The following is a 21,695-nucleotide window of genomic DNA, read 5'->3' on the forward strand; positions in this document are numbered from 1 at the left end:
AGAAAAGCTTTGACAAATGTGTTCATTTCTGGAAATACAAGTTCTGTGCTGACAAACAGCTCTCAGTACAGGAAGTGGCAATCTCAAAATATCTTTCATGTTACTGTGTTTTGTTCGAGCTGTACCTTTTTAACTAAGTATTGACTCAGACTTTGACTCCGAAAGCAATTGCAATTACTCAGCACTCTTGATTACCCAGAGCAGTTAGTTCAAATGTGCTAAGTAAATTACTCATGAATACCATCTTTTAAGACCATAAGACATAGGTGCAGAAATAGGCTGTTCAGCTCATCGAGTTTGCTGTGCCATTCAGTGAGATCATGGCTAATCTGATAACCCTCAACTTGACTTTCTCTCTGATCCCTGTAACTCTTCATACCATTATTGATTAGAAATCTGTCTCTCTCAGCCCTGAGTATAATAACTCACCCATCCTCAATAGCCCTTGGCTGTAAAAAGCCCCTGAGATTCACTACCCTCTGAAAGAAGAAATTCCTCCTCATCTCTGTTTTAAACATATGACCTTAAATCTCTGGTATTGTACAGTATTACTAGTTTCAGCAAGATGAGAGGATGCAGCACAAGCATTGGTACTGTACTGTTGAGATAATTTTGAAAAATAATGCAGAGATGAATAATGATGGCAGGCACATTACTGACAACTCATTCCAGAGCTACCTTGTCACTCAACAGTGAAAATGAAAATAGCAAGGATTGCTGGATAGGCAAGATGTTCTTCTCATTAAATTTGTTTGTCCCTATCCAATTCTATTCCTTTTTTTGTTCTTTCCTGCCAGTACCAACAGGTCTTGAAATATGGAAGCTGGCAGTTTACCACCATTTAAACTTAAATATGCACTTAGTTGGCAACTCACATTTCCTGAGTCAGTAACTCCAAATGACCTCCCAAACTGACGCTTTTAAATCTATTAAAATGAAAGACATCAAAAACAAATTGATAATGGTAGATCTGTAATGAATTTCACCGCAAAGAATAATTTCTTAAGCTAACTTTCTCTCTTGATAATGTATTCTTTATCTTTAAATGACGATGAAGTCACTCATTCAACTTGTTCAGTTAACTTAACTAAAATTATCTTGGCAAGTTTGATCTACAGACTAAAAACGGTCAATCAAGGCAGCCTTGAGGGGGAGTTCATTGAATGTATCTGCAGTAGTTTTCAGCATGTAATGGAACCGATGAAATGAGACAGGAATAATTAAGGATCTCATAGTTAGGGATCTTCTTGGAAGGAGCAATCACAATATGCTTGAATTTAGAATACAGATGGAAAGTGAGAATATAAATTCCAATACCAGGGTCCTGTGCTTAAACAGAGGAGATTACAATAGGATGAGGGAGGAGTTGGTTAAAGTAGACTGGAAGCAAAGACTTTATGGTGGGACAGCTGAGGAACAGTGGAGGACTTTCAAAGCAATTTTTTCAAAGTGCTCAGCAAAAGTATATACCAGTGAAAAGGAAGGACTGTAGAAGAAGGATAATCAGCCATGGATACTTAAGGAAATAAGGGAGGCTATCAAATTAAAAGATAAGGCATACAAAGTGGCAAAGACCAGTGGGAAATTAGAAGATTGGGAAAACTTTAAAGGTCAACAGAAACTCCAAAAAAAAAACAGCAATAAAGAAAAGTAAGATTGAGAGTAAACTAGCTCAGCATGTAAAGACACATAGCAAAAGTTTCTACAAATATATAAAACAAAAAAGAGTGGCTAAGGTAAACATTGGTCCTTTAGAGGACGAGAAGGGGGATTTAAAGGGAAATGAGGAAATAACCGAGGCATAGAACAGGTATTTGTGTCGGTCTTCACAGTGGAGTACATGAAGAACATGCCAGTAATTGATGACAGAGACTAAGGCAGGTGAGGACCTAGAAATGATCATTATCAGGAAAGAGGTAGTGTTGGCTAAACTAATGGAGCTAAAGGTAGACAAATCTCCTGGCCCTGGTAGAATGCATCCCAGGGTACTAAAAGAGATGGCGGAAAAAAATACAAATGCACTTGTGGTAATTTTCCAGAATTCACCGGACTCTGGGGTAGTTCCAGCAGACTGGAAAACAGCAAATGTGATGCCACTGTTTAATAAAGGTGGTAGACAAAAGATGGGGATTTATAAGCCAGTTAGCTTAACTTCTGTAGTGGGGAAAATGCTTGAATCTGTCATCAAGGGAGAAATAGCAAGACATCTAGACAGAAATTATCCCATTGGGCAGATGCAGCATGTGTTCATGAAGGGCAGGTCATGTTTAACTAATTTACTGGAATTCTGTGAAGACATTAGAAGCACCGTGGACAACGGGGACGCAGTAGATCTGGTGTATCTAGATTTTCAAAAGGCATTTGACAAGGGGCCTCACCAACAGCTGCTGCATAAGATAAAGGTGCACGGCATTACAGGCAATGTATTAACATGGTTAGAGGATTGGTTAACTAATAGGAAGCAGAGAGTGTGGATAAATGAGTGCTTTTCCAATACAGCTACCGCAAGCTTTGTCACACTTCGGGCATGTGATGGCATGGGAAGAGGTGGGTGGGGCATTGGTGTGGCTGTGCGCTCCTTACACTGTTTTTGCCTGGCTTCCATGTTTTATCCCCCCCATGGCAAGAAAATTTGCTCTCTAAGGAAATGTCGCTTCCCTGCGCTCCACACTGCAGTGGAGCAGCCTGTGTTATCTTATAATGCCATATAACTTGGCATAAGGAAGCTTATAATAGAAGTCCAGTACTAAATGAGATGGAACTGTTGTACTTGTTTTCTACCACAAGGTGCTACTACAGAATTAAATGATGGAGCAGACTAAGATAGTGTGCAATTTGTCCTATAAGAAGGTAGAAAATAAATAGTCAAAATACAATTGCCAGGCTGTGAACATCAGAATTGCCAAGATAATTTTAGTACAACTATCCAGAAAGTTTAAAAAAAATGACCATTATGGCATTGGTTTAAATCCCACATGACAATTGGGAATTTAAATTCAATTAATTAAATACATTTGGGATAAAAAGCTGATCTGTAATAGGGAAGATTAAACTACTAGACGGCTTTACTGTTGCTCATTGTAGAAGAAAATCTGCTGTCCTTACCTCACTTGAGCTGCACGTGACTCAGATCTACAGCAGTGTGGCTGATCTCAATGTCCTCCGAAGAGGCCTAGCAAACCACTGTATCAAGCCATATGTGAAATACATATAAGAATTAAACCTAACTGACCACTTTTCATTGATCTTGGCACAAAATAAGAAAAGGATGCACCCAGATCAACAGATTCTGCAAAGTTGCCTCAGTTAACTCTGGGTCTTTTGCATAAATTGGGAGAATTGTTCTAAAATTAGTAATGCAACAGCTGACATAGGTATGATTCTATGACTGTCACATTCAGTCACGATCCTGGCACTGCTGTATATAGTTAGGAGGGAGCGGATCTGGAATTCTTCCTGACTTCAGTCACCATGACATTTCATGGCATCAGGTCAGATATAGACAAGGAAACCCCCTTTTGTTGTCTCTTATCACCCTCTCTCAACTGATAACTAGAATTAATCTATTATGTGAAAACCAATTGGAAGCAGCACTCGGGGTAACAAAACCAAAAAAAGTGCCTTGAATGGGACGTCAGTGTCCATTCCCAGGAGTGGCTTGATAGCACAGCTACATAGAACAAAGCTATCAGATGGGGGCTACGGCAGATGGCAAAAGAATCAACATCGAAGGAAATCTTGTTTTACCTCATTCTCTGCAAACTACCTGTCATGGCTTCATTGATCCATGACAGTACATGTAGGAACAAATGCCACGTGTTCCTTGGCAGAACAAAGTCCTATCTCAACACTTAGGATGCTCTATTTTATATTGTGTGACAATCATTATCTGTGGAATTATTGCCACACAGGTAATCCTTGGCCATGTGGAAGCAGGCCACTCGACCGATCGAGTCCGCACTGACCCTCCAGAGAGTATCCTACCCAGATCCACTGTGGACAATTTAGAATAGCCAATCCACCTAACCTGCACATCTTTGACTATGCGAGGAAACTGGAGCACCCAGAGTAAACTCATGCAGACAAGGGGAGAATGTGCAATCTTCACACACAGCCTCCCATAGCTGGAATCGAACCTGGGTCCTTGGCACTGTGAGACAGCAGTGCTAACCACTGAGCCGCCATGCTGCCTCATGGTCCAGCATATCACTCATTCTTCAGTTACCCTCCAGTCAGAGAACCAACACTGATTTAGTGACGACCAAAGGAATGCATGCCAGAAGTAGTACCAAGCATACTAACACTGAAGTGCCAACTTGATGAAGCTATATCATAGGACTGGTTGCATGTTAAGTACCTGAACAATCAGTGATTGATTGAGCCAAGCAATCACAAAACAGTCAGAGCAAATAGAAGCTTCGCAGTTGTGCAATACCTGGTCATGAATGTTGGTGAACAATTAAGTGATGTAACTGGAAGAGGAGCTTCCACAGACTTCTCCACCTTCATTGATGACAGAGCTATGCACCTCTTTTCAAAAGATAAATATGAAGCGTTTGTAACCAACCTCATCTAGAAGTGCCAAATGTTGGACTGTCTTGGTCTCCATCTGAGATACTTGCATCACATCAGTCTTCAACTAATCTTACTCATAAGGAATAGGGTCTAGTGTTGGCCCTATTTTGCCCTTTGCCAATCATTTCAGGTCAAGGTGTTCCTCGTTGTGCTGTCTAAAGCCATATGTTGATAGCTGTTTCGTCAGTGACCTTAACACAACATAAGGTCATAATTTTAGGTTGTTGTTCATGATTGTTCATGATTCAAGTGTTTAATTCTTTTCTTTGATGCCTTGGATACTGAAGCAGTCAGTGCCTGCATCTCACTAGAGCTGAAGAACATTCAGGCATGGGCTGATAAGTAGCCAGTGACATTTAGACCACACTAGCAACATTTCTGAACCGCACGTTCTAATTAATTATGCTGAGTTGTAAGTGTAACTTTTATGTGTGCAAGCCAATAGTGAGTCGAGTGTAATGCACAGATGTTATGGAGTGCCATCCTATGTGTGCCAAATACTGATAATTAACTGCCATTTTAGTTAATTGTGTTGAACATCTCAACAGTGTTTTGTTACAAACATGAACTTGCTATTCTGCCTTGGCTCCTTACTATCCTTCAAGAATCCTTAAATAATACAGCATTGTGAACCGGTGATTCATTGCAGATAACATGCTTTCTGCTAATTTGAAATGCTTCAATTGTGCATGGAGGCAGTGCTTTTATGTTTTTTTGCTCCATCAGGGACAGTTGAGTTAAATGGCACCTTGCAATTTGCTGTTGTAGCTTATCTTGATGTGTGTCTGACAGAATGTTGATGCATCATCTAAACTATCAGACATTCTTGCCAACTGCTTCACTAGTTCAGAAACATTAGCTGCACAACAGTTTGAAATAGTGAGAACTTCCAGTTTTGTTTTGTTTTGTCTAAAATATAAAATTGGAACCTTTTAAATTTGGACATAAGATGAGGGCATCGCTGGCTGGACCAGCATTTATTGCCCATTCCTAGCTTTCTAAAAAAAAAGTCAAGGAATGTGGACATCCTTAGTTGCCCTTGAGAAAATGGTGAGTTTGCCTTATTGAACTACTGTGATCCATTTGCCGTAGGTAGGTCCACAATGGTAATGCTGTTGAATGTCAAGTGATGATTATATTCTGTCTTTTTGGAAGCAGTCATTGCCTGGCACCTGTGTTGCACGAATATCACATGTCTGTCCAAACCCTGGATAATGTTCTAGTCTTGGTGCATTTGGATATGGACTGTTTCAGTATTTGAGGAGTTGAGAATGTTGCCGAATGTTGTGCAACAATCGGAACAGCCCCACTTCAGCTGCTTCAACAACCTTCTCTCAAGGTCAGAAGATGGGCCGAGGATCAAACCCCTCTCCCCGTGTCCCCATGACGAACTGCAGAGATGTCTGGGAGCTGAGATGACTGGTCTCTATCTTTCTTTGTGCTAGGTGTGACTCCAACCAGCAGAGAGAGCGTGAGTGTTTCTCTTTGATTCCCATTGACTCTGGATTCCCATTGGCTCCTGGATGTCATAGTCTGTCAAATGTGGACTTGATGTCAAGGATAGTCAGTATTGTGTCACTTCTAGATTTTCGCACTTTCGTCCATGTTTGAGCCAAATTGTAATGAGTCAGCAGCTGAGTACCTTGGTGGAACCCAAACTGAGCAGTTTATTGCTGGACAAGTGCTGCTAGAAAGCAGTTTTGATGATTTCCCATCACTTTGCTGAAGATCAAGCATATGCTGATGGGGTGGTTATTGGCTGGATTGCATTTGTCCTACTTTTTATGTACAGGACCTATGTGGGCAATTTTCTATATGATGTACTCGCCAGTATATTGTAGCTATGCTGAAACAGCTTGGTTAGGGGCATGTCAAGTTCTGGAGTACATATTTTCAGTACTAAGCACAGAATGCTGTCAGGTCCCATAGTCATTGCCCTATCCTGTGTCTGCATCTGTTTCTTGATATCATATGGAGCGAATTGCAATGTCTGAAGAGTAATACTATTAATGATGGAGACTTCGGGAGGAGGAGGTGATGGATCATTCTTTCAGGACTTCTGACTGAAAATTATTGCAAATGCTTCAGATTTATCTTTTGTACTGAGCCCTCCTGGGCTTGACCCTTTCATAATTGAGGATGGGTTATTCATGGACCTGCCTCATCTAGTGAGTTGTTCAATTATGTGCCAACATTCACAACTGGATCTGCATGCATTACCAAATTAGAGTCATAGAGACAGAGACAGACCCTTCAGTCCAATTCGTCCATGCCAACCAGATATCCTAAATTAATCTAGTCCCATTTGCCAGCACTTGGCCCGTAACACTCTCAACCATTCCAATTCACATACCCATCCAGATGACTTTTAAATGTTGTAATTGTACCAGCCACTACTACTTTGTCTGGCAGCTAATTCCATACACGCACCTCCCTCTGTGTGGAAAAGTTGCCTCTTAGGTCCCTTTTAAATCTTTCCCCTCTCACCTTAAACCTATACCATCTAGTTCTGGGCCCCTGCTCCCCTACCCTGGTTGGGGGGGTGGGGGGAACCTTGACTATTCACCCTATCCATGCCCCTCATGACCTTATAAACTTCTACAAGGTCACCCCTTCAGCCTGCAATGCTCCAGGGAAAACAGTCCCAGCCTATTCGACCTCTCCCAATTGCTCAAACCTTCCAACCCTGACTACATCCTTACAAATCTTTTCTGAACCCTTTCAAGTTTAACAACATCTTTCCTGTAGCAGGGAGACTAGAATTGAATGTTGGAGAGCATTAAAGAATATTTAAATGTAGAATACTGTTAAGGAGAAGGTGATCAAGCTTATCGTGCAGTTACGAGTTGAAGCATTCAGCTTTGTAAAAAAAAAATGCTAGTTGAAATGCTTCCATGCTGAAGTATTGGTATTTGTGTTTGCATCTGCATCATCTTATCACAACACCCCACCCGCTCCTCACTTTTGAGCTTCTCCTGCCAAAGATGTTTGTGCAAATGATCTCCCAACCATTCTATGAAGCTTCTTGTTAAGCTGCCCACTGGAACTGACATGGGAGGCCTGAAATTGCATTACAGTACATTAAAAAATTATTTTGAACAACACCTTAATCTGAATGTTGTATAATAATATCTAACACTGACTCTTTCAGTGAATTCATATTTTTAATCATCCAGGCTTTCTTTATTGATCAATGGATCATTATTTTAATCAAACAAATCACCATTGAGTGATTCGTTTCCAAAAGATTTTTCATGGTAAAGTTGCAAACTTGAAAGCCTTTGGCTGATAGATCAGTTCCTCCTGTAATTTGAATGCATCAGGATGAGGAATAACATTATGTCCTGGTCTGTGTCAAATATGTATAGTTGCCTCTTTCACTTGTGAATACATTAGGGTAGGGGTATGACTTTCTATGAAGCTGTCTTGGCCTGTATTAAATGTGTTTTTTTTTTAAACTGAATTATCTAAGTGCATGTCATCAAAAATGTAGCTTTGATAGGTTACCTTTTAATCCTGGTTAGGCGTTTAAATCTTTTTTTACTAGCATCTCAAACTGCTGCGGCTATTTTCAAAGCTGGTGAGCAAGTTCAAGGGTATGTACTGGAGGAGATTGACAGGATGGTAAAAGCATCAAATGACGAGTGATTGAAGAAGAGAAAAAGAAGACCAAATTAATCTTAGAAATTGTTACTGAAGGAATGAACTAAAAAGGGAAGAAACCTTGCAAACAAATGGACAAATTTTGTTGAAGCAAATAGCACTTGCTTAGACAAATTGAGTAATCCAATTGGTTAACGAGTAAGGTGAGCAGCCAATAAATTGCCTCAATATGGGGTAGCAATATATTGCAATATAGAATATAAGCCTATGCAGTTTCTCGTCTTAGTGACTTTGATCTTGTGTGAGTGGTCTGAGATATGTTTATCATGTAATGAATTGTACAAAACTTTTAAAGTAAATGTCAGGGCTGGGGAGAGAAACCTGACAATGTTCCATAGTATTAGAATTTACAGTGCACTCATTAGGAAGATTCACAACTGCTACCTAAATATGTAGTTCATATCATGGCCACAACATCCCTGCTAGCTGGTGTTTTTCCAGTATGATTCTTTAATCATGAAGAAGTGTCATACTCCTATTTTAAATTTCCATGCGTTAACATGTCATTTGGGTACATAAATTTCAGTAAAACATAAGTTTACATGCTTAAGGGCAAAGCCATGACCTACATGGGATATTTAAGTTCTAGCAACAAATCGTTACAAGGAGAGGGATTATATGGAACATTTCACCTGTCAGTAGCGAAGAAGAATTGTGTGCTCTGGTGGCTGAATTACTCCTGTAATATCTATTTGTTTTATGCCTTTATGTGTAGATTGAAAGCTGCTGGAATGCTTTGTAGTTTCTCTTCCACTGTGGCTGAAATTAGTATTAATAACAACATTACCATGTTGATGTTTAACCTAGTAATAAATTGTTGCTGCTGGAAGTTGACTTAACAAATCTATGGTAAGATGATGAAAAAAATGCTATATTACAAAACTCATTTTCATTTATTTTCATGAACGCTTTGCATAAAATGGCCTCCCTGGGTCTTAATATCTGGGCTCAACTGACATTTTTAGACCAGGGGCTTTTGCTATTCAGAACAAGTTGTTCTTGGTTCCTTGTTTGTTATGTTTGTGATTTATTGTGATTTTGGCATTTTCATTTTTTAATTCAATCTCTGAATTTAGGTGCTACTGACTAAGATGGTGTTTATTAACCATTCCAAGTTGCACTGATTTAATATAACTGAATAGCTTGCTAGGCCACTTCAGAAGACAGTTAAGGGTCAAGTGCATTGTTGTGGTACTGTAGTCACCGATAGGCCAGACCAGATAAGGACGACATGTTTCCTTCCCGAGCAGACAGAATGAATCAGTTGCACTTTTATCAACAGTATTTATACTTTCAAGCTCAAAAAATTGGGTTCTGTAACCAAGTGATGAGCTTCACTGCATGGACATAATTGTGGTACTTGATGTCTCATTGATTCTGTTTTTCGGTAGTGCCAAATAATTGAAGCGCATGTTATGATTTTAAATGAACCCCACTTCTATCCAATAATCTGTATCTAATACATAGTCAACAAATCTTCCCCTGCCATTGCTTGTGCTAATTTATCAGTAGGACTGTTATCATTGAAAGTGTGATAATGTTTGAGTGTGCTGTCTACAGGCAATATACACTACTGTACGCAGAAGATATTGTCATATTTATAGGTATGACAGAATCCAATCATTTGAAAATTGAAAAATTCAGGGATTCTTATTTTAGATGACATCCTCAGTCTTTGCAAGAAATTGTTAAAATTAAGCCTGTGCTGTTTCTTCTGATCAATTTGTATATTTCAATTTATACATGTTTGGAGTAATTTCTTTGAGTCATTTTGACATGAAGGTGCTTTTTTAACTAAATTACCTGAACACTCTTGATCTGCAGGTGGTAGCAAATGCTGTGGCAGCTCTGTCAGAGATTGCAGAGTCCCATCCAAATAGCAACTTATTGGACCTCAACCCTCAGACTATCAACAAACTTTTAACAGCCTTAAATGAATGTACTGAATGGGGACAGATATTTATCTTGGATTGTTTAGCCAACTATAATCCAAAAGATGACAGGGAGGCTCAAAGGTAAAACTGTGGTAGAATAAAGTATTTTCTTGCGTTGCAAAAAATTATCTGTTATACTCTTGTTTGGAATGTTTATACATTTAGTTCCAATTTTAACAATATATTGGTAAAAAAATTGTATTTATAAATGTTAATAACAGTGTGGAGCTGGAGGAACACAGCAGGCCAAGCAGCATCAGAAGAGCAGAGAAGCTGACGTTTCGGGTCGGGACCCTTCTGAAATAAATAGAGAAGAGGGGTGGGGCTGGGGAAGGTAGATGGGATGGTGATAGGTGAGTGCAGGTAGGTAGTGGTGGGGATTGGTCAGTGAGGTGGGAGGTGCAGATAGGTGGGAGAGAAGATGGACAGGTCACGGAGGTGGGGATGAGAGGGAGGGTTGGTCAGGAGCAGCGGATGCAGTAGTCTACTATGGTCTACATGTGGTCTGTTGCATCCGCTGCTCCCGATGTGGCCTCCTCTACGTCAGTGTGACCAAGCGGAGGCTCAGAGACTGCTTTATAGAGCACCTGCGCTCTGTCGTGACAAACGACAACACCTTCCAGTCACGAACCGCTTCAACTCCCCCTCCCACTCCCTGAATGACATGTCCATCCTGGGCTGCCTCCAGTGTCACAGCGATGCCACCCAGAAACTGGAGGAGCAGCACCTTATATTCCGCCTTGGGAGCCTACAACCCAATGGTCTCAATGTGGACCTCACTAGTTTCAAAATCTCTCCCCGCCCCCGGCCTCATCCCATGACCAACGTTCCCTCTCATCCCCGCCTCCTTGACCTGACACAACCTGTCCGTCTTCTCTCCAACTTATCTGCTCCTCCCACCTCACTGACCCACCTCACTACCTGCATGCACCTATCACCATCCCGCTTACCTTCTCCAGCCCCACCCCTCCGCTGTCTCTTTATTTCAGAGCTCCCTTCCCCCTCACCCATTTCTGAAGAAGGATCCCAACCCAAAACGTCAGCTTTCCTGCTCCTCAGATGCCGCCTGGTCTGCTGTGTTCCTCCAGCTCCACACTGTTATCTCTGACTCCAGCATCGGCAGTTCTTACTATCTCTATTTATAAATGTTTATTCTTTCAAATAAAATATGTGCAACTTATTTGATTTTTAATAAGTAGAAGTTGCAACACCAATCTACATCGTTTAACTAGTAATTGGGCAATATATTTCATTGAGTTAAATTTATTGCTCAGGTGAAATATCAATCTTTCAATTCTGTGTAGTAGAATATGTGAAAAGTGTGCTAATTGTGATACTTTAAACCTTGACTTTAATTTAACCAGAGTCTCTTGTGTAATAGCATCTGCGAACGTGTGACACCACGTTTATCTCACGCTAACTCAGCTGTTGTTCTGTCGGCTGTAAAAGTCCTAATGAAATTCATGGAAATGTTGTCAAAGGACTTGGATTACTATGGCACTTTGCTGAAGAAACTGGCACCCCCGCTTGTAACATTGCTGTCTGCAGAACCAGAGCTTCAATATGTTGCCCTCAGGAACATTAATCTCATTGTACAGAAAAGGTATGTATCGCTGCTTAGTTTTTGTTGAAAAGGAATATTTGTGATATAAGGCATCTAGGTTTCTAGGAATACATGTTCTAAACTATTAAATCATCAACATTTATGAAAAAATATTACCATTTGAACACTTGTAGTTATCATTTATTTGTTCTATGGTGTTAAATGTTAACATTTTAAAACAAGTCAAAAACCTGGGCTTTTTAATTCTCATTCTAATAAATGAATACAAAATATACACTGACATTTTATTGCAAAAAGTGGAGATTTAGTTTGCCACCTATTGTGTGGGGCCTTGTGTACCCAACTGGATGCGCAAGATCTTAGTTTTTTTTTAATGAGCAGGAAACTCTCTTGGCTTCCTACCTGGTATTCAGTTCTTAACTATTACCAACAAACAGATTTGCTAGTCATTCATTTGATTGCTGTGTGTTGGACCTTGCTGACTACAGTTTGCTATTTTTTTTCTATAATATTATGCAATAAAATAATTTCACAGTTCACTGACTCTGAACTGTTTTGGGATGTCCTGAACACATGAAAGATTTCATAGGAATTCAACTCTCATTTGTCTTTTCTTTTTTAAAACTAAATGGATTTTGCATGGGTTTATGCACAGTCAGTTAACTTGCAGTAATTTATTAAGCCCTCAAGCTGTGGAATTAATTCACCTTTAATTTTAATAATTCATTCTGCTTTATTTTTGCCAATTTGTTTAAGTAAACTCATTTGCTACATTTTGTGCATGTCTGAATCAAATTTCTGTTATGAGAATGGAAAATTTTAAACTGGTGCATAAGAGACTTCATGCTCCATCTAATCATGCTGTTTGTGATTGGGGATGCTCGTTGCTGATATTACTGACATTAAGGTTTCATTTCCTAGTACCAACATCCTTTGCCATGCACACTACTCCTCAAAATTCTAAGATAACAAGGTGTAGAGCTGGATGAACACAGCAGGCCAAGCAGCATCAGAGGAGCAGGAAAGCTGACGTTTCGGGCCTAGACCCTTCTTTCACCCAATGTATCTGTGTCAAAATGGCTTGATTAGGACACCTGTGAAACACCTTGGAACATTTTGATCTGTGAAAGATGCTGTACATATGCAAGTTATTGCCAAAAGGATTATTTCCCTGTTGAATACCATATTGAATAGATTTCAGTACTTCAATAAATGATCCTGAAAATGAAACAATAATCAAGTGCTGGGAATCTATCAGCTTTACATCATCTGAAGTTGTCAAGGTTTTGGGTGTGGACCCTTTGCTCAGTTTTGTAAAGTTTGCCGATAAAGAATGGAGTCCCTTTCTCAGGACTTTTTCTTATTGCTTTGGAGGAAGCTGACAATAAAGTTTGAGTCACCCAGTGTTCTGGCTTGGATCCAGCAAGCCTATTCAGTTCTGAATTAAACTTTTTCCCAGTGGTGGTGTTTCCCGTTATTGAGTAGCACACTAGTCTCTGAGTCAGAAAGTCATGCTCAACCGTAGCTGCAGAGATTTGAATACAGTCCTGACAGACCACTTCAGTTGCAGTGAAGATACTCCCCTTTTAAACTCTGTTCTAATAGCATGTTTTTGTTATACTGGTAAGTTAGGGGCCCTTCCCAATAGTGTTGCCTCAATTTTCGATTTTGTGCAGTTAATTTCCTTAATGAAAGGATAGGTATATTGGCGTTGGGGGCTGAAACGTCGGCTTTCCTGCTCCTCTGATGCTTCTTGGCCTGCTTTGTTCATCCAGCTCTACACCTTGTTATCTCAGTATCCCTGATTCTCCAGCATCTGCAGTTCCTACTACCTCCTCAAAATTCTAATTGGGAACCAGACTTCTCTTGGTGTGCTGCCTACTGATGTCCATGTTTCTAACAAACCTCTGATCCCTCTTGGGCTAATGACTACCCACTTTGAGCTCTGGGAGGCAATGGCCTAGTGGTATCATTGCTGATCTGTAATTCCAGGTGATCCAGGTAATGTTCTGGGGACCCAGTTTCAAATCCTGCCAAGGTAGGTGGTGGAATTTGAATTCAGTAACATCTGGAATTAAAAGTTAATGATGACATGAATTCATTGTCAGTCGTCAGATAAACAAATCTGGTTCACTAGTGTCCTTTAGGAAGGGAAACTGCCTTCCTGCCTGCTCTGGCCTACATGTGATTCTAGACCCACAGCAATGTGGTTGACTCTTAACTACCCTGTGGGAAATTAGGGATAGCCAATAAATGCTGGCCTAGCCAGTGATGCTTTGGTCCCATGAATGAAGTTTTAAAAAATCTGGCCTATGACTAATTCAGTCAAAAATCATTTCTAGCTGGATACTATCAAGTGTTGCACACTCCTGTGCCAAAATATTCATTTATTTTAGGATCACTTTGGAGATGGGTGTAATCCTTACATTTTTAGGCTCATCTTTCTCCTGGGAGCCTACTTCATCTTGCATGACTCCATTCCTACAAATTCTTTTCCTGACCCCAGTCAGTTAATATTATAAATAGGGTCATAGAATCGTATGGCACAGAAACAGACCTTTCGGTCCAACCTGTCCACCTTGACCAAGTTTCCCAAACTAAACTAGCCCCACTTGCCTGCGTTTGGCATCTATCCCTCAACTTTTAGTATGTACCTATCCAATTGTATTTTAAATGTAACTGTACCTGGTTCATGCTCCTTTTCAAAACTGCCTTCATTATTCCCACCATTTCAAAAAAACTTTGAATCCTTCTTTGCAAAGTAACATCCCATTTCAATCCTTGAAAATGTCATCAGTCCCCATTTTTCCTGCAACATGCAGTGTGTTTTGTGTAAAATAAGCATGCATTAATATTGTTGTATTTGAAGACACTTTATACTTTATCCTAACTAGATTGCAAGCCTGTCTCAATTGCAAATTATGAGTTAGACTAATATTAACAAAATCACAGAAAATATTAAAATTGAATTTTTTCTTGCTGTTAAAGTGCTTAATCCTTATGTTTCAGTTGAAAGTTTGTGACTGCTGATTTCTGACATGGTTTACCCTGTGCATACTGCCCAATTTGATATATTGACGAGTGTATAGAGAGTGTGAATGCAGTTTTTCCTTGCAAGGTTGTAAATTCTGTAAATTTGAAATATTGAAAATATACATCAGTTTGCCATCTGAACAGCGAAAGACTGGTTAGTGTTTCAAACAGAGTTTGTGAACATGACAATGCATATTTTCATTAGCTCTTAGAGTTAATGTGCAATCTAATGGAGTGATATTCATCTGAAATACTTGCATGAATGAGTTACAGTGCAGTGCCAAATAATTTACTTCTGTGCTATAATTTCCTGAAAATTGCATTAGAGAACACTGCAGTGGAATAAAGTAGTATGCCAAATGCTGCAGTAGATGACAACATATTTAAACTGCTATCAACTTTTATAAACGACAATGCGTCTTTAGGAAAAATCCACGCTGTTCCCTGGTCCTATTGCAAAATGATTTAAAATTAGATACATGTGGCATATCTTTATGCTGTCTACTCATACTGTATGAATTACCATACATAATCATACTTCATACATTTTGTTTATTGAAAACTGGACTTGAGACATTGTAGGAATTAGGAACAAAGTGAAATGTCACTTTTATACTAGGATTTTGTTTTTTTTCCAAATAGGCCTGAGATTCTTAAGCATGAAATGAAGGTTTTCTTTGTAAAATACAATGATCCAATTTATGTGAAACTGGAAAAACTGGACATTATGATTCGCTTGGCTTCTCAGGCCAACATTGCACAGGTTAGTACTTGAAATGTACTGTCTGAAATACGTTAATCATGAAATGGTGGAAATACTTGTGTCTGACAGCACCTTTGGGAAGAGAAAAAGTTAACAATTTAGATGGCCTTCAGGTCAATTTGAAACTTTGTTAACCTAACAAGCTCTGTTTCTCTTACCGTACTTGCTACCAGACCTGGGAATTTCCAGTATTCGTATATGTTTCAGATTTCAGGCAACTGCAGTATTTTGCTTTTGAATTATGTCTCTTCTTTTATGGAAGAGCAGCCTTCAATAACTGCTCAATTTTTAATCCATGGTCATACATTAACAATACTTTGTTTTCAAATTGCATGAATAGTGAAGCATCCTTGTCTGATTTTTGAAGAATGCAGCTGCATTTTACTTGTACTCTAGATTGTTGTTCAGACTTAGTATGTTTTATGTATGATTGTTGGAAAACTTACTGATGTGCTGAAATCTTATTTAGAAAGAGATGTGTTTGGAATACTGCATTTTATTTAGCCCAATAAATGTTCAAACTGTTTTCTAACATGAGCCCCACCCTTCCCACACAGTTGTTTTCAAACATTCGATCGACATCAACCAGGGATTGTTTTTCATGCTTTTTTGTGGGTTTTTTTTGTTAGCTATGAACACTGGAATAATTTTCCCAGTGAAGTTGACAACTTCAATAAATAGTTGACAATGAATAGTTTTATTTTAGTGACGTTTAATTGCTGTAGATTTTACTTGCAAAGATAAAGACCGAAAGAACTACAGTTGCTGTAAATCAGGAACAAAAACAGCAGTTGCTGGAAAAGCTCAATAGGTCTTGGCAGCATCTGTGAAGAAAAAAAATCAGTTAACATTTTGGGTCCGGTGACCCTCCTTCAGACCTCCATTCATATGTGTAACTGTTCTGAGGAAGGGTCAACAGACCCAAAACGTTAACTCTTTTTTTCTTCACAGATGCTGCCAGACCTGTTGAGCTTTTTCAGCAACTTCTGTTTTTGTTACTTGCAAGGATGTTGAGTCATCCTGTGAAATGCAGAAAAGTTTATTACTTTCAAATTGATATTCATTTTTATGTTGCTCTAATGAGATTTGTCTGTATCCGGTGAATTCACAGAAAAGCTAAGCACGTGAGATCTGGGTTGCCTATTGTTTTATTAAGTCTATTTTGTTGTGACTGGTTTATTCACAGTTTTATTGCATTAACTACAGATATTTATGCTACAGTTTGCTTTTTCCGTCCAATGATAAAATGCAGCTGTGGGGAATTCTTTTTGGAATAATTGTGATGTTGGATTGCGTGGAATTTTAATGACAGTGATCTTAAAATTACTTGAGAGAAACCTGATCTCTTCTCGCTTGGACATTTCAATAGTCTTTAATGAATGAATTTATTTTGCTAACAGCAATGACAAGCTGACAGTTCCATTTGTCTCAAAGCATAATTTTTCAATCAATTCCCATAGCAATTAGGCCATAGTTATTGTATGCATTCTTGTGCTCTTAAACTGATTTGATTTGTTAGTTTCTTCCTCATGAAAAAAGTCTTTGTACAACCAAAACACTAGGATCTCTAAATTATATGAAGTTAACTGTTAAGAATGGATTTTTAAACTTGTCAAGAAGGTTATCGATAATTTATTTATCATGATGTATTTGAGAGGTAAATGTTGCTTTATAACTTGTAGAAGTCAGTAGGGCAACTTTGAGACAAAATAAAAGATATCAACTCAGATGAAGTATTTAGCTTTTTTAAACCAGCTTTTATGGGCTAGTCACTTTCTTGAAATCTAATTTGGAAATTTAATCTGGAGGCTAGACTAGCATTGGTGTATTAAATGCTGTGCCTGTATTTCGAAAAACATTGCCAAATTACATTGAGGCTATCATTACATTTGCAAATTTGGAGATTATGCAAGATCCTAATAAGAGGACAGATTTTACCACAAAATGTTTTAATTATCCTGTGACATAAACTATTAACCCAGTTGATTTATGATTGCATGGAGTTTTTGACCAGCTCACATTAGTTATTCCAACATGCAGGTTTTGGCAGAATTGAAGGAATATGCAACAGAAGTAGATGTTGACTTTGTACGGAAGGCTGTGCGTGCAATTGGACGGTGTGCTATTAAAGTTGAGGTAAGGAATAAATGCTAAATATTAAAGCTTGTATGGTAGGAAATCACAGATCAGACTTGTAATTCAATATTTTCTCAATCAAGAATACACATGATGTGAAATAGTTACTGGCTTCCAAGCCCATCACTAGCCAGGAGTAATGATCTAATTAGCCTGTTTTTGTGTCAAGGACTCAATTCAATTATACTAATTGATGCAGTGCCAAAACTTCAGTTTGGTAACTTGTGCTCTGATAATATATTTTATTACAAATTTTAATTTAATTCAGTTTTAATGAAGTGATACAAAGTATTTCTTTTAAATCAGCATTGCCAGTACCCCAGTAAGAGTGAGTTAAAATTTCTGTTAATCTTTGATTCCATTTTAAGTCTGCCTCAAGAATTTTAACTAACTTGCGTAGACATTGGAATGAGAAAGTTGACGTGCGTTAAGATATAAAACAATGGCAGTAATGACTGATAATTGTCTTTTTTCATTTGAAGGCAAACTGTCTGCAGTAAACACTAACTTAATAACTGGTTTGTTTCAGCAATCAGCAGAGCGCTGTGTGAGCACACTCCTTGACCTCATTCAAACAAAGGTAAATTACGTTGTGCAGGAAGCCATAGTAGTAATCAAAGACATCTTCCGCAAATACCCAAACAAGTAGGTTCCATTTGTGTTTTTTTTAACAATTATGTATCTATATCAATAATGTCGATTCCTTTTCTCAGTCCACTGACCTCAGAAATATGTTGCACGTTTATTAAGCATCCACATGTTTCTGCCCATTGCACAAATGCACTCAATCAAATTTTGATGCAAAATAAATAACTGAACAGGAAAGCAAACACACAGATAAAACTGACTCATTCCATATTGTGCGACTTTAATGTAACTTAACTTTTCAGTAAGCGATGTCTCTTTAGACTACTTTTTAAAAAATACCCTCTTTATTTTGGTTTTTGAAGTTTTGCAGTTGTAATTGCTAACTAAATATTTATTTTAAATTGCTTCATAAACAAGACAACGTAATCTAAAAGCTGAATTGGTTACTATTAATTTCAGTAATGATCGCAGTTTACTATGATCATTGTAGTCATAAATTTAAGATTATATTGCTGTTTAATTATTAGGTTGGATTATCTAAAATTTGTTTGTCCCAATCTTCCTGCAATTGAAACTAGTCTTTTTAATACCTTAAGTTTGACATGTCTATGGTACAAATTAGAATTGAGACACACTACCTACGCCACGTGAAAATGACATGGTTGCATTATTTTCTGTACACTCTTTCTACTTTGCCCCATTAGTAGATGGTTAGCTCACTTGTACTTTTGATTTCTGCTGCTGGTTGATTCTGTCTTTAACCCTGTTTGAATAGTGAAATGCATTTTAATTTATAGAATTATAATAACTCTGTGAATCTTGGGCTGCATAAAAATTGCACATGCATTACCATTACAAAAGAAGTTGCAGTGTAAATTCAGCAATGACCTCACTTGATTCTAAGAGTGGATTATACTCCGCTGTATAAGAGATTTGCTCCATTGCATTCCAGAATCAAGTTGGGCCCCGACTCCATTTCCTCCTCATTTTTAATGCAATGCAAATAGTGAAATAGCTGACGTGTTCTATGGATAAGGGTACTTTTATAAAATGTCTTGTGCCTTATAAATCAAGGTATGAAAGTGTTATTGCTACACTTTGTGAAAATCTTGACTCGCTGGATGAACCAGAAGCACGAGCAGCCATGATCTGGATTGTAGGTGAATACGCAGAAAGAATCGACAATGCTGATGAACTATTAGAGAGCTTCTTGGAAGGATTCCACGATGAAAGCACACAGGTAAGAAGTTGACCTTCCATTTTTCAGTATACTCAAACAAGGAGATGATGATTGGATGTAAGTGGTTAGTAGACAAATTCCTGTAACATTCAGAATTGTTTTAATATGCTCGTTATTTTAGTATCCCCTGCAAACTTGGACACCACTGCCTTAGGACCGTACACAAAGAGCAGAATATTACTTATTATAATACTCAGTATTACTAATGTTTGTTACATACTGATATATATTTTCATTGACAGGGTATGCTTGCAAATGGAGTTCTATTTTTGTTTTTCTAGAAAATATATCAGTAAAGCTTTTTGTCAGGTGAAATACAGTTCATGGTTTCTCATGGCATTTTTGTCTTTTGTGATAGGTTCAGCTTCAGCTTTTGACAGCTATTGTGAAACTGTTCTTAAAAAAACCTACTGAGACGCAGGAACTCGTGCAGCAAGTTCTCAGCTTAGCCACGCAGGTTTGTTTATTTTTCCATCTGTTTAGTAAATCTGACTAAGTTGGAACCCAGCTGTAGATTGTAACCGAATTCAATTTTTGTTTTGCTCAGTCTCTTTTTTAATAGGACTGTTACAAGCCCCGTAGAGATCAATAGATTTCCCAGTGACTGACCAAAGGATGTGATCACATGTTTTAAGACCTTTATGGCAACAAAGAAACAAACTCAAACAAATAATATTTAACACTAATGTTTACTTACCTTTCTTTAGTTTGATGTATTAGTTGTTTTCATATTAACTAATAACCCAGCCAAAATACTCTGACATGTTTTAACTTCATGGCATTCTCCCAGCAGGTATGCAGACCTTGCAGACCAAGTTCCAAACTCATTCCAGCTTTATATCAGCTCCTTCTCCCTGCCATGCCAGGGCAAGTCTTCAGATGTCCTTTTGAATGTTGTTCCACTTATTCTTGTAGTTATTGTAGTTATGCTGAAACGGATTGCCAGAAGCAAGGACCAATCTAATGGTACCTTACATTTCCACAAACCCAGTCTCTTCAGAACTTCTCACCAGCCTCCTGGTTGGTGGCTAACATGAAAGCAATCTTATCCTATACTTGCCTTTGTGTGAAGAAGGTCAGTTGCCTGTCTTTTGTGTCAAGGTGTGGAAAAAGTACTAAAAAACATGTTTTTGTGCATACTGTGACCTCCCATTTTCAGCATGAAATGCTATGCCGTCATTAGTAACCAACCTCGATTTCTGTCTACCCCAAAAAGTGAATGTTTTACCCCCTTGATTTTATGCACCAACTTAGTGCAAACAGGCAGTACTGCCTATGCTGTAAAGATGGTTCACAGGCATTTAAGACATGGCTACACAGCAGGCTGTGTATGGCATGGTGAGTGCTAAATGGAAATGGGTCATCTAGAAAAATGAGTGAAATATGAAGCTGCCTCTAATTTAGAAGTCATAATATTTGGTATCTTATTAAATAGCTGCTTTGCAGTGAGGCAATATGGAGTTGGTTAAAAAAACTAGTGCTAGAATGGAAAAAGTAATTTGCCCTGAAGGAGCACAAGACCAAATGCACCATCTGATAAAGGACCAGTCATTGACTTGATATTGAGAAGGAATTATCAGGATGACTATGCTAAAATCATGGGAATTGTTAATGTTACCAGAAATGCAATGTGTATAGATTCATTTAAGTTGTCCAAATCAAGCACTGGATCCAGCAGAGATTTCAGACAAGCAACTATTTGGTGTAAAGAAACAGAAGTAGCTGGAAAAGCTCAGCAGGTCTGACAACGTCTGTGAAGAAAAATCAGTAAACGTTTCAGGTCCGATTTCTGTGTTCTAAGGAAGGGTCGTGGGCCCAAAACGTTTACTCTGATTTTTCTTCACAGATGTTGCCAGACCTGCTGAGCTGTTCCAGCAACTTCCATTTTTGTTCCTGATTTACAGCATCCACAGTTCTTTTGGTTTTTATTAACTATTTAGTATGGAATGTTATATTATGGAATGATGCAATCTAATGTTGCTTCAGAAGACCAAGCTTGTTCACAGTACATGTTATGTAACTTAAGCAGCATGGGTGAAATGTTCATGAATTTTGATATGCTCAGCACTGCAGACTGTGGCATGTGAAGATTCAGAAACAGTTCTGGTGAAAGCAACAGGACATGAGAAGACTAGATTCATGCTGGTACAAGTCTGTAATATTGACAAAACAAAATTAACACCCAATAAGAGATAACAA

At 38.4% G+C, this 21,695-nt stretch overlaps 1 protein-coding gene across 1 annotated transcript in view; it reads left to right on the top strand.

Annotated features, from left to right (window-relative positions):
* Window positions 1-10,050: 10,050 nt before the first annotated feature.
* Window positions 10,051-21,695, top strand: part of LOC109912756 (AP-1 complex subunit beta-1) — a gene marked incomplete at its 5' end in the record, with an annotated part of 38,929 nt that continues 27,284 nt past the window's right edge. The window contains 7 exons of the mRNA XM_048611727.1: window positions 10,051-10,253; window positions 11,554-11,775; window positions 15,412-15,532; window positions 17,573-17,668; window positions 18,198-18,313; window positions 19,331-19,496; window positions 19,855-19,953. Of these exons, the coding sequence (XP_048467684.1) occupies window positions 10,051-10,253; window positions 11,554-11,775; window positions 15,412-15,532; window positions 17,573-17,668; window positions 18,198-18,313; window positions 19,331-19,496; window positions 19,855-19,953 (1,023 nt within the window). The remainder of the gene's footprint in view (window positions 10,254-11,553; window positions 11,776-15,411; window positions 15,533-17,572; window positions 17,669-18,197; window positions 18,314-19,330; window positions 19,497-19,854; window positions 19,954-21,695) is intronic.

The sequence above is a fragment of the Rhincodon typus genome, chromosome 24, assembly GCF_021869965.1.
Source record: "Rhincodon typus isolate 14 chromosome 24, sRhiTyp1.1, whole genome shotgun sequence".
In the NCBI taxonomy this organism is placed as follows: domain Eukaryota; kingdom Metazoa; phylum Chordata; class Chondrichthyes; order Orectolobiformes; family Rhincodontidae; genus Rhincodon; species Rhincodon typus.